General features: G+C 39.4%; 1 protein-coding gene and 2 long non-coding RNA genes across 9 annotated transcripts in view; 2 read left to right on the top strand and 1 right to left on the bottom strand.

Annotated features, from left to right (window-relative positions):
• cnot2 (CCR4-NOT transcription complex, subunit 2) overlaps nt 1–5641 on the bottom strand; it is a 139041-nt gene extending 133400 nt beyond the window's left edge. For 3 of the 7 annotated variants that reach the window (XM_038780816.1, XM_038780812.1, XM_038780808.1), the window contains exon 1: nt 4092–4182. In XM_038780816.1, the coding sequence (XP_038636744.1) occupies nt 4092–4127 (36 nt within the window). In that variant the 5' untranslated portion in view covers nt 4128–4182. Of the gene's footprint in view, nt 1–2324; nt 2484–4091; nt 4183–5536 lie in introns of those variants that run through there. The other 4 variants (XM_038780815.1, XM_038780814.1, XM_038780813.1 and 1 more) reach the window with 4 other exon arrangements.
• On the top strand, nt 5625–6806 carry LOC119955013. The gene is made up of 2 exons (XR_005458359.1): nt 5625–5686; nt 6098–6806. It is a non-coding gene; the product is annotated as an uncharacterized LOC119955013 (long non-coding RNA).
• A 5914-nt stretch (nt 6807–12720) lies between these two features.
• The window catches only part of LOC119955012, a 31787-nt gene continuing 29004 nt past the window's right edge, over nt 12721–15503 (top strand). Inside the window, exon 1 of the long non-coding RNA XR_005458358.1 lies at nt 12721–12942. This is a non-coding gene — a long non-coding RNA (uncharacterized LOC119955012). The remainder of the gene's footprint in view (nt 12943–15503) is intronic.

Raw genomic sequence — 15503 nt, forward strand, 5'->3', positions numbered from 1 at the left:
ATATACAATCTGTGGAAGGGGCTGGCCCAAAACCCAATGGCAATTGTTTCTTATGAATTGGACAGGTGTTGAAGTGGGCAATATGATCATGGCTGTACTGTGACATTATCATTTTAAATTTCTGAACCTCGGTTTAAAGTTTATAGCAATGAGACTCTTCTCAAGTTCATTTTGCTAACTTGTACCATGCACAAGTCAGAACATGGCAAAAGTACAAAAACATAGCATGGTTTAGCATCCAACCCTTCAATTGCTTTTGAGTGTGGCTTCGTTCAGTAGTCTTGTGCATTGGAGCTATGTCAGCAATTATAATTTTGGTACAATCTAGAACTAAAGACCACTCTACTTTCCTGACCCTTGGGAAAAGCATTGTAGCAAGTGTGCTTACCAGATGTAAAAGAACACAAGCTTGCTCAATTACACGTTGCAAGATTTGGTTTAAACACTAATCCTGCAGTCGTGCCCAATATTTACCAAAACAAAATAGCAGGCCATTGTTATTTGTGAGACCTTGCTATGTGCAAAATGGCTGATGCATTTGTTTACTTAACAGTAAATGCACTTTAAAGCAACTTGCATGTGAAGCATTTTGACACATACATATATGCATAGTCTCTCTTTCAAAAATCTTTTCAAACTAATCAAATTCAGATGAAACCTCTAAGTTGTACTCTACTTAACCAGGACCCTGGATTTTGCAAGCTGTTTCAACAAACATGTCAGCCTTCTCTGACCTGTTCCATCAACAATTACATTAAAACCCCTATCTGCTCTACTAAAATAATTTTTACTTTTCTTTAGTTATCACTGACTGACTAGAGGAAACTAAAAATAAATCTACCACTAAATTAAGTGCAGTTTACCAGTTTCATTTATTTAGAACAATAAAGAAAATGGTTTGCACCATGTACATTTTATTCAATCACCCAGAAGTCCTTTGTTTTACGCCAATAGTTTAAACTTTTGTTGAAGTACTTTCTGCCAATGATATGATCAAAATCATCAGGAGTCCAGAATTTATTAAGTTTTGCTCTTAAGAGTGGTGGCATGCAAATCCAAACAATAGGCACACATTAGATGCAATATTAAAAGTTGTGTACATAACCTTTGTTATACTGAACCATAGATTTAAAAAAAATAAAAGTGGTTCTCTTCTGTGGGTAAAGTTTGCAAGGTTAAGCCTACATTTTATGCCGACCCCCAAATTCCATGAGAAAGTGGAGATTGGGCCAAATCCTGGAATTTCTGTATTCCGCTGTCTCCCAATAATGATGTTAGGTCGGGATTGTTACTTCAATTTTCCACACAGGTGTAAATACAACAGAGACTCAAAGTGAAGCGATATAGTGATTGGCCCTACGGAGTTACAAAAATAAATCCCAACGGTTTCAAGTTCAAAATTATTGATATAAGACGAGGACAATAATGCAACACCAATAGAGTTAACTCATCATAGCATCCTAGTTCAATATTCTAAAAACAAGTTCCATGCGGATTCTGCATAATTTCACATCTGTACAGAACACTACACATCTGTACAGAACACTAAACATTCTGAACTTCACGGACTTCCAATCTCCACCAAAAATTTGAAATGGCATGGGTCACACCTGAGCTAATTTAGTGTTGTCCACTAAGTTGACACATAGTCTTGGCTTCTGAATCCTGGGTTCCTGACAAAACAGCCAACATGTTCCTCACATCCTCCTACTAAATATTTCTGCCATGCCACGAACACATTTGCTTTCCTCGTTACACTGATAGCTGTACTGAAACTGCCTAAATAACTCTAGTGTTAAAAGAAAACTGAAAAATCACTACAGGCAGCAAACAGCTCTTGCATATTGCTAATATTTTCTTTTAAATAAAGAAGAATGCTTCAGCTTGTCATCACAATGGAGTTAATCTAGGTTAAGTGAAAAATGTACTGCATGAAATAGAATAGTAGTTTGTGGACTGGCAGATGCGAGTCGGTGGTCATGTTTTGCCTCAGAAGCCTGCAAAAGTACACACAAAGGAATTTTACAACACTGCAGGACACAAGACCAATGTAACATCTTTTTTTTAGATAATGCGGCATTATTGAAAGACAACTTTACTGAATGGGACATGAGCGCAGTTTAATCTCTACTGCCAGAATCAACATCTGCAGGGAGGACTAATAATGGAGGACACCATCAGCGATTCCAACTCAGTGCGTATACCAACAGTTTTACAGCATTTAAAGCCAGCTGCAGGTGTGGAATTACATTTCCCATAATTAAATGCACAACAATATGTTAATGTCACTACATCTGCAACATCATATGAATTCTGATTCAAACCTTTCCAAGGAGAGGCGAGGTTGGTTAATTCAGATTCTAGTGACTCCAAGTCAACCACTTGCCATGAAAGTACGTCTTAAGAAGTCATGAAAAACTGGTACGGCTGTGGGTTGGTCTACAATATTTGAGCAAGAATAAGGATGAAGGTGCCATTCTTCACTTTAAAAAAAGAAGAGAGTGTCACAGTGAAAAAAAAACAAAATCGTTATCTTGCTAGTTGTTAACTTCAAACGGTAGTCAAACCTTTTGATCACTTAAAAATCAAGCATACTAAACATTAAGTCATTAACAAACTTTTGTCTTTCCCAATATTATGCTCTTTTCCATAAAACCAAAGTCATTGAAAATGTACCTTATTTTCAAATGAAACAAGGGTAAATGGTATTCATATAACCTCTTCTCATCCACTAAAAATAACCATATCATCTTCTCTGATTCCAATGAAAAATGATTCCTTACAAAGCTTGCAGAATCACAATTATCACTCTCTGGTCATTGCTGAAAAGTGATACATGTTGCTGAAGCTTTTCATCTTGCACTCATCTCTCCTAATGAGTGCAAGCAAAAGCTTCAGTAGAATGCCTCTTTTCAGCAACATTCAAGTTCTGTACTCCCTGGTCATTCATTAAAGGCTAAATGATTGTTTTCCCGTGATGCGAGATCACAGAATAGTCTGTTGCTTAACTTGTCTAACATTTTGCTAAAAGGCTCCATTAACCCCCGAGGTTCTATTATTTAATGCATCAGGAATATGCTTTGAAAAAAACTTGAAACAATACTTTTTAAATTTGCACGATATTCTTAAATAATCAATCATTTCAAATTAGTCCAATCATTATCACTATCAGCAACCTGTTCTAAATTCTAACAGTGAAGCAGTCCCAAGTGCAGGATCCCAAAGTGTTCCCTCCAAATGCAACCCAAGCTTAGACAAAATCTTTAAATGTAATACTGGGTGTTTTATGAATCATGAAAATTCAAAATGTTCACAAACCCAAATACTGCTTTACTGAAACCCTAGTGACAATCACAATTCAATTAAGCGGCATTTCTTCAGCCAATGCAATGAGCCACTAGTACATTACTTTTGAGCAATCTCTTTCATTTTCTGGAGGGGGAAAAACAAGACTAAGAATATTAAAACACTATTAATAAAAAAGATTGACAGTATCAAAAACTGATAAAAATGCAATAATTTTTGCAGTGATGTCCCTAACAATACAGAATCAGCTATATAAAGTAATATCAAGTAGGCTAGCATTCTCACAAACTCAAGGAAAGTCATAAATTGTTTTCATTTGCAATCCATGGCAAAGTATCCATTAAGCAAGCATTACAATTTCAAATATGAGAATGCCAACTTACTATGTCAATATTACAGACTTTTGATTATAGATCATTTTTGTGTACATACAACTCTGGAAACTGTTCTTTTGGGTTAAGAAAACATCCCTCCGCTGGAGCTATCAAAATACCTGAGTATAAAGCCAAATGCAGAAGTTACAAGTTCTATTTGTTTAGCATAGTCAGCAACACAAGTTTGTATGTCTTGAAACCTACATCTTGTACCAGTGCTGATGACGTCAAAAGTACTGCAATTTTTAAATCATATGGTCACACACTTAAGTGTCTCTAATTACTGCCTTCATACCCTTAATATCAATGTTCAATTAAGGTTTGTAACAGTTCACAAATCCAATTAATATGCAAAGTTGTAAGTTCATATCTGAATTTTAGGTTGTTCATAAAAAACAAATCTATTCCTACCTTTTTAGACCAAGGATTTATGTTATGCTTAAACATGGTTCAACATCCAATTTACGTTTGGAAATGTCAATCCATATGTTTCAAATAATTTCTGACAATGTACAAAAATATTAAAGTAAATTTCTGCCTAAAATTCAAGAATATGCATGAATACTTTTTGCACAATGCTGAAAAGATTTTGAAAATGAAAATCTAATTGCAATAGTTCAAAACCGATTCAATATTTTTACACTTTAAAATTCTGTACAAGATTACAAACAGGAAACACAAATAGCAGCAAAATATTATTTGGGATAATAAAATTGATTACAAAGCACAGATATTCAGCTCTTCCCCATTGATTTAGCACAGGGCTAAATCGCTGGCTTTGAGAGCCGACCAAAGCAGGCCAGCAGCACGGTTCAATTCCCGTAACAGCCTCCCCGAACAGGCGCCGGAATGTGGCGACTAGGGGCTTTTCACAGTAACTTCATTTGAAGCCTACTCGTGATAATAAGCGATTTTCATTTCATTATACGTAATTTAACAGTAAAGGGTTTGTGACGTGGGATTATAAATTATGATAGCCACTGAAACAAAATCTAAATCGCCAGCTACATATTTTTAACGAATATGTTGTTTGCCCTTGGATGTGCAACACAATTCTGAGATGATCGTCATGTCTCACGTTGTGATTACACCCCAGGAACTTTCTGCAAACAATGCTGAGAGCGTGGACCAAAACTATGTTTGAAACAAAATATGAATCCAACTTCACGGGCAACTTAAAATAAACCCGCTGCATCCGAAAAGAAAATAAATAAAGAGCATTTGACTGTTTTAAAAAAAGATAAATGCAACACACTGAACCAGGAACCCACATAACGCGGGTATAATGAATTTCTGAATTTGCAGCAAAGGGCAAATGGGGAATTTGTAGCCAGAACTGCGGAAACACCCGTCACATCGCTCGGCTGGGGGGGTGTAAAATGTATCTGGATGAAGAGGTTGATGATGTAAAGTATGAGGGGGAAGAGGAGGAGGGCGAAAGTCGGATGCAGGCCCAGTGCCCGAGGTGTATGTCTGTATGCTGGGGTCGGGATCTTACTCTGCTCCCTGGCTCCTCGCTGCTTGGGTTGGCCTGTCTGCTTTTTTAAAAAAAAAACGGTACTCAATTAGACCAGAGAGAGAGAGAGATAGTGTGCGTGTGAGAGAGAGAGAAAGAGAGAGAGTATGTGTGTGTGTGTGTGTGTGAGAGAGAGAGTGAGTGAGAAGGGGGGGGAGACTCAGTCAGAGCCCAGACAAAAAAAAAGGCACAGCAGCCGCCCAACATCCACACGGCGAACCCGCACTCCCCGCCGCCGCGCTCGGCAACATTTTCATCGAAAAAGTTGCCGGCGGCGCCGAGGGGACGGAGCTCGGGTGGCTCCGGGCGAGAAATAAAGAAAGAAAACGTTAAAACTTACCGCATGAATTATCTCCTAAAATAACTCCAAGATGGCTGTGTATTGCACCGGGGATGCTGGGTGCTGCCCTTTACCCTATGACCTTTGGCCTCCCTCCTCGGGAAACAGGACAACAGAAAATAGACAGGTGGAGGCGGGCGAGCGAGGAAGGTTCGCATCGCTCATGTTCGGTTCCTCCTTTTACATTTCTTTCTTTCTCTCTCTCTCTGCGGAAACGTTTCTTTATCTTTACAGCGCGCGTTCTCTCCTCCCCCACCCCCTTAACAGCCAAATATCCCCACAGAGGCAGAGAGAGGACGGGATGGGACTGGAGGCAGAGCTGGTGATAAATGTGGCCGGACTGATAAATCAACCCTTTTTTATTTTTTTTTGCTAATATATTTTTTATTTTACTCTACCGCTGCTTTTCCCCAATACGTGAAACTTTTTAACTGGAACAAAATACCAGCTCGGCCGCGCGCGCGCGCGCACACAGGGGGGGAAAGAAGCCCAACGGTTTCCATCCATCCATCGTTAGCGTGCAATTGATCCTGGCTGATGGAAATCCCTTCGCCGTTTCAGGATTTTACACCGTTATAGAAAAAATGTACGCCTTGCCTCTTCTCAGAAACGGTTCGCTGTCTGCCTCGGCTGTGGAATGCATTAGTTGGATCTCTCCTGCTTGGTCGCGCGTCTTGTCGGATTCGTGCAACTGCCTGGGTGTGAATCTTTAAAACTTGCCGGTGTGACCAGCCATCCGGCTTCCGAACCGTAATTCTATTTTTCTTCTTGGTGTGATAAATATTATACAACAAGCTGACTGCAGCTCGATACAAAGCGGTAATGGAGGGGCTGTGATGATGTCATAAATTGTAAGAATGACATTCAACATAACCAGGGTCTAAATAATTCAAAACCGTGTGTTTTGTTGTTTTGCTATTTCTAATACCTGCAAGGCATCTTAGTACCTATTCCTATTTAATTTGACAACGGCTGACTATTTTCTGGAAGCTCTTTAGCGATCTGAAAATTACATTGACAATGACATCGAGATAATGCAGTGATTTTAGCTGTGGAGGTACATAACACAACTGATACTGTAACAGTAATATGTTGTATTTCGCAAGCACCCTATTCAAATAAATGAGTAATTTGGATATGCTTCATTCAATAATACCCATTGAACACAAAAAAAACGTTATATTGTACAATTAAAGAGTTCTGTATGCACGAAATGCTGCTAAAGCCAGCAGTTTGGGTAAATCATCAATAAATGCTTTTCAGAAATGCAGCTTTGAATTGCATTATCTTTTCTTTTGAGATCCAAATAATAGCAAATGTTGATTTTAGTAAATATATATAAAATTGCTGATAGATGCAATGATTACTTGGATTTCAAATAAGTGCATGAACGCCAAGGGCAGAGGTTCAGCCTGGACCATTACCAGTACTAAAACCTGATTACAAAAACAACTTGATCACGACTTTGAAATCTAGTTTCTTCTACCTTGATTTAGATTGTAAATTTGCACTGTAACCTTAACATCAGCTTTTTAAATAAGGACATTGAAGCCAAAAACAAGGAAATCATGCTAACTTTTAAAAAATCATTGTTAGGCCTCGGCTGTATAAAATTGTATTATTTACAATTCTGGAAACCACACTTTAGGAATAATGTCGATCTTGGAGGGGCTACAAAGGAGATTTGCCAAAACGATAACAAAGATGAGGGACTTCAGTTATGTGGAGAAATTGCAGAAACTGGGATTGTTCTCCTTAGATCAGAGAAAATTAAGAGACGACTCAATAGAGATATTCAGAATTATGCGAGATTTGATGGAACAGGCAGGGAGATACTTTTTCTTCTGTCAAGTCGATTGGTAACTGGTGGTCATAGCTATAGAAAATTTGCAAATAAATCAGAGGGAGAAGTCCTGCCTCTTGGAGATGCCAGCCAATTAGAAGCCAGCAGCTCTGCACCACACCAGGATCAGTGGCCACTACTGGTATTGTAGAAAGCCTGGGAGGAAGAGGAACCATGGATTTCCCACAAACCCAGGTAAGTCTGGGATCTGCCCCAGCGAGGGGTTGTATGCATGTAGGATAACGGGAGGGTGAATGCTGGGAGGCAAAACTGTAGGGTGGGGGCTCAAATTTGGCATAGGGGGGCCCTACACCAGCCCGCAGGGTTAACCTTCCGGCCACCAGTTGGTTTTAGGTCTCACCCACCAGCCACAAATTGGAATGATGGCAGGATGAGACCTTTAATTGGGCATTGAATATGAGCAGATTCCATAGGAACCATAAAGACAATTGCATATGTACTTGACGAGGATTAATTTACAGGCTTATGAGGACAAGCTGGGGTGTGGGACGAAATTGGACAGCCCTCTTAAATAACTGACACAGATTTGTTCTGCAAGATTCTATTCTAAATCCTTTATTTTCCACTTTTTAACTAATTTTTGTTGCCCCATCAAGGTGAGGAATGGTAGCATTATTCTCCTATTTTGGGTGCTTGCTTCAAGTGTCAAGAACTCCCAACTTAGGCTTAATAGTAATTTCCACTCAGTGAACATCCTACTATCCAGCTTCTCAAAAGGAAGATATTGGACCACATCTAAATGCTAAACTATACTTTTGTTAGTGATTCACGTAGAGTTTTACTTATTTTGTATTTCTTACCAGTGGAGGAGCTGTGCAAACCATAACTAATTATTAACAAATTCTGCTATAGCAGTATGTGCTGCAGCAGTTAGTCAGACTTCCCGTTTAAGTCAGGTTTTTACTTTATATGCGTGGCAAGTTGCTGCAGGTGTGAGCTGACAACAATGGAGTGAGGGAACTTCGGCATCTCGGACCTGAACAGGGCAACCAATTGTTTGTCTCCTTAACAAATCCAGTTGAAGGATTGTGAAATTAATAGTGCTAGGACTGAGAAGGAAGTGTAAATTACAGCAGATAAATTCAATGTCAAGTTCAATACAAAAAGAGAAAGAGTGATTGCATTATGATGTTACATTTTTATAATCTCCCAGAATAATTAGGATTGAGACTCCACACTTTTAATAGTTAATTTTCATTGCTTGAGAGATTGACTGACTTTAATGAACAATAATAATGTTGTTAAAGGATCGTTGTGCTTGTAATGACTGCATTTGCTGTGGTGGGTTTAGTGGATGCTTGCATTTACTGCACAATTACAAGTTTATAACATTCAATGTATTGCAATAGTGAGGCAGGTAGTGAAATGCCAATTCCAATTTTTCAGGTAATTCAGTTGTTTACTTATTGTCCATTACTGACTTTAATACATCACTAATGTTACTTGCAACAGTTCTTTGCTCAACTGTATCAGCATTCCACAAGGAGTTTTTATTCACGGGAACAACTTTTGAACCACGATATTCCATATCATCCACCTTCTTCATTTACTCCATTTTGCTTCGAAGTCTAAAACCTCATTGTTCTCTTGACAAAGTTCTAACAGTTCGTTAATTTTGCTTTTTAATTCTGCATTCAACAAATTATTCGGATTTGCCACAACCCCTTTTCTTGTTCAAGACATTTTCCACGAACTAATGCTTGAAGTTCACTATGTTTTACCTAAAGATCAACCTTTGCTAAGTTTGCCTTTTCAAGTTTACTCTTTAGACAGTTCAAGTCCCCAGTCAAAAGTTTCACTTTCCTGACTGATTCTCAATTGCTCTCATCAGTTCCTTTTTTTCATTCACAAACTACTCTTTAGGACAGAAAATCAACTTTCACATATGAATCAGGGTTTCTTTCAATTGCATGTTATCTGCAATAAGTGCCTCATTTTTCTCCATAGCAGTTTTCAAATGTTTGTTAAGATTATCATGATAAACTGCCTGTTGGAATACAGGTGTCACCACATTACTGTCCCCATGAGTCAAATCATACCTGGGATGAAATGTATTCCTCAAATAGGTAATTTAGCAATAATTCCCACTGTAACAATTCCATTTACAAAATTGCTTCTTAAATTAACTTCACATGAAGAATAGGTTCTTCCTTTCCATTAGTTTGCCTTAATATTTTTTCCTTCATAAAATTTCCTGGAATATAAAATATATCATCAGCGACTATCAAAGGTTGATCTGCTCCAATTTTTCTAAACATTTGAACTTATTTACTTATTTTGTTAGGCGAGGAAGGGAAACATTCTTCCTTTGAAACAAAACATCTTTGACTTTGATGTCAAAATAATTGCGAGGCTGATGTGCTTGGCATTGTATTTGGGCAAATGGTACAGCAACTCCAGGAAAGGAGTAGAAATGTAGTTAAATTTGAATATCCAAAAATTGCAGCCGAAGTTACGCCACCCTGCTTGTTAGCTTTGTGAAATTTGCGAATCGTAAACCAGAAGTGCTGACATTGCAAAGTGATCTTTGTGGTAATGACCAGAGACACTGACTTAAAAATGCTTATCGGTGATACTACACAAGATGTCGTCGTAGGAAGCAAGGCAAGTGAACAGTTTTCCAAAGACCTTTCAGACTCTGCTGACAATTGCACTGAGATAGTTAAGAAATTGTGCAAAAAATTTGAAGGGTTAGAACAAACTGTGAAACTTCAGAGAGAGGAAGTGATTGACATGGGATTGGGAGAAACAACAAGATCACAAAATGTTCAAAGAACAAACCAAGCAAGAGTACAATAGTATTTTGAGTGAACATAAGCGCCTTAACAACATTCTTAAAACAGCTAAAAGAGATTTTGACAAGAGAAGAAATTAGATGTTAATGCACAAAAATTACATTTTGTCTGTTAAATCGAAATGAAAATATACCATGTGAATTTGGGAAGTGGGCTTGAGAATGGAACTATGTCTACAAGTGACAAAAAGGAAAATATAAATGAAATATTCTTTTCTGAGTTGAAAACTGGAAATCAGAAGAAAAAGAAACAAGACTTGAGTATGATAATCTACCATGTACAGATTTTAATGATGCTGTTAGTTATTGTCTTTGGTTTGGTTAAATCATTGTAATTATATATTATCACGTGTAATTGTGAACTAAAAAACTAGTTGTATGATAAGTTATATCGTTAGATACTTGTGATGTTAAGTTTGGGCAAAATGGATGTAATACCAATGTAAAGAAATGTTCATTTACATGTACTTTTCACTGTACCTCGGTACACATGACAATAAACAAATCCAATCCAAATGTCCATGATTGTGAAGATTTCTTTCTTTCAAAGGGGGAGGTGTTAGGAAAACAAATGTAGTTTTAAGAGATTTATATTTGTATTGGTAAACATTAGAAATAAGGTATTGTTGTAAGTGTGTTTAATTTAATGTGTATCTGCCTGGAAGGGTAAAACCTATAATTAGATTCATGCTGGATAACGGTGCTTGTATGTGCGTGGCTTAGTTAAGTTCCAACTGTGTTTTTATTATTCTTGGAGAGGTCTTTGGATTGAAGAGTAAATAAGTAGGCCAGAAGAGGTTGCGGTCTTGCTTAGTAACTGGAGCATTGTAAAGTAACAAAACGTTTTAGTTTTCGCTGAATTTGTGGGCAGTTGGAGACAGGACAGTGGGGAGTGAACAGCTCTCAATTCTGCCAGGAGAAGCTGGACAGTTGCAAAGGTGTTCCTAGGAACACAATACAGTCCAGATGACAAGAGAATTGGGACAGAAAGAACGTTTAAGACACCTGCAATTAAGACAACAGAGACCAAGGTATTGTTAAGAAGAATTCAAGGAAGAGTAAACAAGGTGTTCTGAGTTTGAGATAATTGCATTAACTAGATTTAAAGTGGGACTGCAGACTTCAGAGGTAGATTAAATGTTTGAGTCATTTTAATACAGTCTGGGTGTACTAGCCTGCACTGGGCCTTCAGGTGTGAATGATTATCTTCCTCCAGGTCCTTTCAGAATACAAGCTCCACCGCTAGGGGCGGGGGATCTCTATTAACCTCTGTGTAAAAGGTCGGCCAGTAAAACCGACCAGAGAGGGATCTATTGGGCTGTGTATATAGTGTGTAGTAAATAACAGATTTGTTTCTTTATTTTACTTGGTGTGGACTTCCCGTGTCCTTACTAAACTGGGAATTGAGAGTTAAAGCAATTGTGAGCAGTTTACACAGCAGTCAAGATAATGAAATCCTAAAGGGATTGGCAAAATCCTAGACTGGTATCGCTGTTAAAAGTGGAGAGGAAGCTTTGTTTAAAAGAGCGATTTGTAAAACCTGGACTGGATTTCAGAATGCAAACTGTTAAGGGAAAACCTTATTTGAGAAGATTTTAAAGCATGTTTTTGTGATTGAAGTTTCGAAATACATCGTGGGGGGGGGGTTCTGAGGAGAAATCCACAGACACAAACTTGGGTTCTGTGCAGAGTGTGCATTTGACCACAGTCATATTGTGCGCTTAAAAGGGACCTTGTGTGTGAATAAGACTATTGTAGCTTAAGATGTACTTTGTCATTGGTGTCAATCTTAAAACCTGTGCTTAACTGTTAAGCGAAAGACGGAATAAAAGAGTATTGTATCATCCAATTTTTCATGTTTAATAATAGTTTTTTTTCTTGTTGTTAAACCTAATTCATGGTCCTGTAATGCTGTTCCTCCACGTTTTCTAAACCAAAAAGTAAAAGTTATGGTCTTTTGATCGAGGATTCCGTTCTGGGATCTTCCCAGCTAGTTATAACACCTGTAACTCAGTTACCAAGTTTTCTGGAATTACAATGATTACCAACCACATTCAAGAAAACTGACAAACACAAAACAGAACATATTAAGCATTCTGAGTTTGTTCAAAAGAAGCTCCCTATTGCATTATAGACAGCTGCATAAACATGCAATATTTGGGTCTAGTTAAGCTCAGTTCAGAATTCTAAGTATTGCTGGTTTCTTTTGGTAAACCCATAGCGAGGAACTGAATTTAAACAACCTTTGCAAAGCTAAAAGAACTGCTTTATTGTTAAAATGTCATTGCGTATTTTCAAAGAAATAATCAGCAGTGAGGTACAAGTAGAGTAGATTGTTTCTCAAGCGATCACCAGTGCCAGGGCTGAAAACATAGAAGATGAGGGATGCTCACACCTAATTTTTCCTTTCTCATCCCACTTCCCCTCAATGTCTTCTAATTTACCAGCTGCAAACGGTGTAAGTGTGTGCCCCTTCCTCTTTGCCTTACCGCAACTTTACCTTTTAGCTTTTCTCCTTTCAGATGGACAAGGACTGCAAACTGGTCGCGCAATAGTGGAAGAGTAGGAAGGCAGTGATGATGGAGAAATACTGTCACTCAATCTCCGACTTGCAGCCAACAGCTCAAATACTGACACTGCCTAATTTAAAGGGAACCTAATGTGGCGAGTCACTGGGCACAGTGATATGCAGCTAGGCCAAGTGTAGCACTGGTGATAGCTCCCCTGAGAGAGCTGTTGCTCATTCTGGTGAGTGTGCTTTATACTCAATTGGCTCTGTTTTATTACCTTGCTCTAGAGTCGCCAGGTATCTTTATGATACCACCACGAGGTTCAAGTTCAAGTGCTGATCAATAACTCGGTACACCAATTAGTAAAGTTCAAATAAAAACACGTTTATTATATACACAGTTAATCGCTACTCATGCATAAACACTACAAAACTAGACTATCTCTACCACTACAGGCCAATACTTATCTTTGGAAAAGAACCCACTGAGTCAGGGAACAATGGCCTCTTGTTCAATCCTGGGGCTGCGGACTTCCAACTGGTACGGACTAAGGGTCGGGAGCGCCTGTCTCGTAGCGTACGTTGACTGAACACTTGTCGGTGTAGCTGTTAGTTAGGCATCTCCTTCTCACGGTCAAGAGTTCTTCCAAGCTGCTAAGATGTTCTGCTGGGAGGGTCGGCTAAGAGACTGAATTGAACTTGGGACCTGTCTTTTATAGGCCCCAGGGGCTTCGCGCCCTTTTGGGCGGACCCAGTTCCTGCCTCCAATCGATTGGATCACGTACCAATCGATCGGTTTGAATTCCCCCAATACTGGGGCTTTTCCCTGATCGCTGGGCGTTCCTTGGGTGCTCGTTAGTCTCTTTTGTCTTGGACTCCTGCTGGCGCCGAGGGGTCTGACTTGTTTTGACCGTTCTCGATTGTTACCATTGTGCCCGGGAATCGCTCATTAATATTCAGATTGCTGGTTTCAATGCTGTCTGCTTTCTGCGAGTCGAATATACAGGAAAACTTTGCAAACTGCTTGCTTCTCTGAGCCTGTCCATTTTTCCCTGCGTTCTTTGCGAATCTTCATTTTAAACTAGGGAAGTGGCCAACCCAGGTGGCTACAGAGCGGTCACTCATAAGTTCTGCAACTGGAGCAGGCTTCAGAAGAAAGATGATGGGTATACAGAATAAAAAGATTGATTCAACCTGCCAGACATCACACGTGCATCATCAAGGAGCAGGGAGAAGCCCAGCAGAAACTTTAGATACTTTCCACAGAGCCTGGAGCACATCGTTTCAGTGTGAAAATTAATTATTGTGGACCCAACCATGTTGCAGCCTCAAATGGCCAATTTTTCAGCTTGTATTGTAGCGTAGGCAGAACGACCCTTTAGCTGGGTGTTGCAGTGGAGACTCAAATCTCTGCCATGCAAGCTCAGCTTTCTGCTACACAAGTTCAGACTGCTGTCATCACAGCTGCAGATACCCGTATCCAAAAGAATCTGCAGGGCATCAAGCAGTGCAGCAATCTGTCCTCTACTGACTGCTAGAATTATTGAGGCGCCATCCTGGGGGTGTGGCAATGGCTCCATGTAACACAAATCTGCTGTCCTCTCTCAGTTTGACAATATTTACCCTCCCAGCACTGTCTCTCTGACAGTCCCTTTCTGTTGTCCATCAGCCAGCCAGTCAAGGCTGCTGCTGCACATGCTGAAATAGTGCAGTCCGAAGTGAGGCCTCCAGGTACAGAGCAATTTGAGGTCATCCTGTAGGTTATGGTTGCAGCCACATCTTTAGTGAAGCAGAAATGCCTGACACTCTTTCTCACTGAGGTTGAGAGAGAATTGCTCCCTCAGCATCCTGGGCAATACACCTTGCTGAGCGTCCTTCTCATCCTTTTTCTAGCAGCTTGACCTGTGTTGAATCACCTCTGTTAATTGTTCATGTCATGCTGTAGTCCAGGTTGAATGTCTGCTGCTGCACCTGTGTCTAGGAGCAAGCTTTATGCGCAGAAGCCTTGAAGTCAGGACAAAGTCCTTCAGCATGTGTAACTCCACTACTTCTAAACCTTAGAAACTACTATTACAATAGCCAGGAGAAATAAATCAGAAACTAACCTGCAAGCAATATTTCTTATGTTCATATTTTTTTATTGTGCTGTGCAGTACATTCAAGATACAAATAACCAATTGTCTCTCTCTAATCGAGATGTCTATGGTCCCTTGTGGACCAAGATTAGTGCCAAGTACGGTTATGCACACACACATTTTAAAGGGAACATCAGTTGTGTTCAGCTTGTTATTGGACTGCACTGCATATGTCGAAGTTCTGCATGGATGTGCACCCATGCAACTAGAGATAGCATTGCCTTCAAATAGTTGGTGATCCCTTTCAACAGCACTGGTGGAGGGTCATTCCTACTGTACACGTGTTTAACTATGCATATTTAAGAGGAGGCATTAACTGATGCGATTAACTCAAATGGCAGCACTGATGTTGTCTGCCTACTCTGTACATGTCTGGCATGCATTTGATGTACCTATGCTAACATCCTTACTAAGGTCTGGCACAGCTAACACCAGAAGTGTGCATGTACAACACAAAAGCCATTCTGGAGGTAAATCAAAACTCACAGCTCCAAAACAATGGCGGCTATGGAACCCAATTCCACAGCCGACGGACAAACGTTTCTCAACTTTATCCATGGTCAAACGGTGGGAAATTCCAATGAGCTTTGTTGTGGCTCTTTAATATCCATTAGCATTCCACTTACAAGTTTCCCAACCAATTATGGAGGGCGGGTTAAATGTGG

The sequence above is a fragment of the Scyliorhinus canicula genome, chromosome 20 (genome assembly GCF_902713615.1).
Source record: "Scyliorhinus canicula chromosome 20, sScyCan1.1, whole genome shotgun sequence".
In the NCBI taxonomy this organism is placed as follows: Eukaryota; Metazoa; Chordata; class Chondrichthyes; order Carcharhiniformes; family Scyliorhinidae; genus Scyliorhinus; species Scyliorhinus canicula.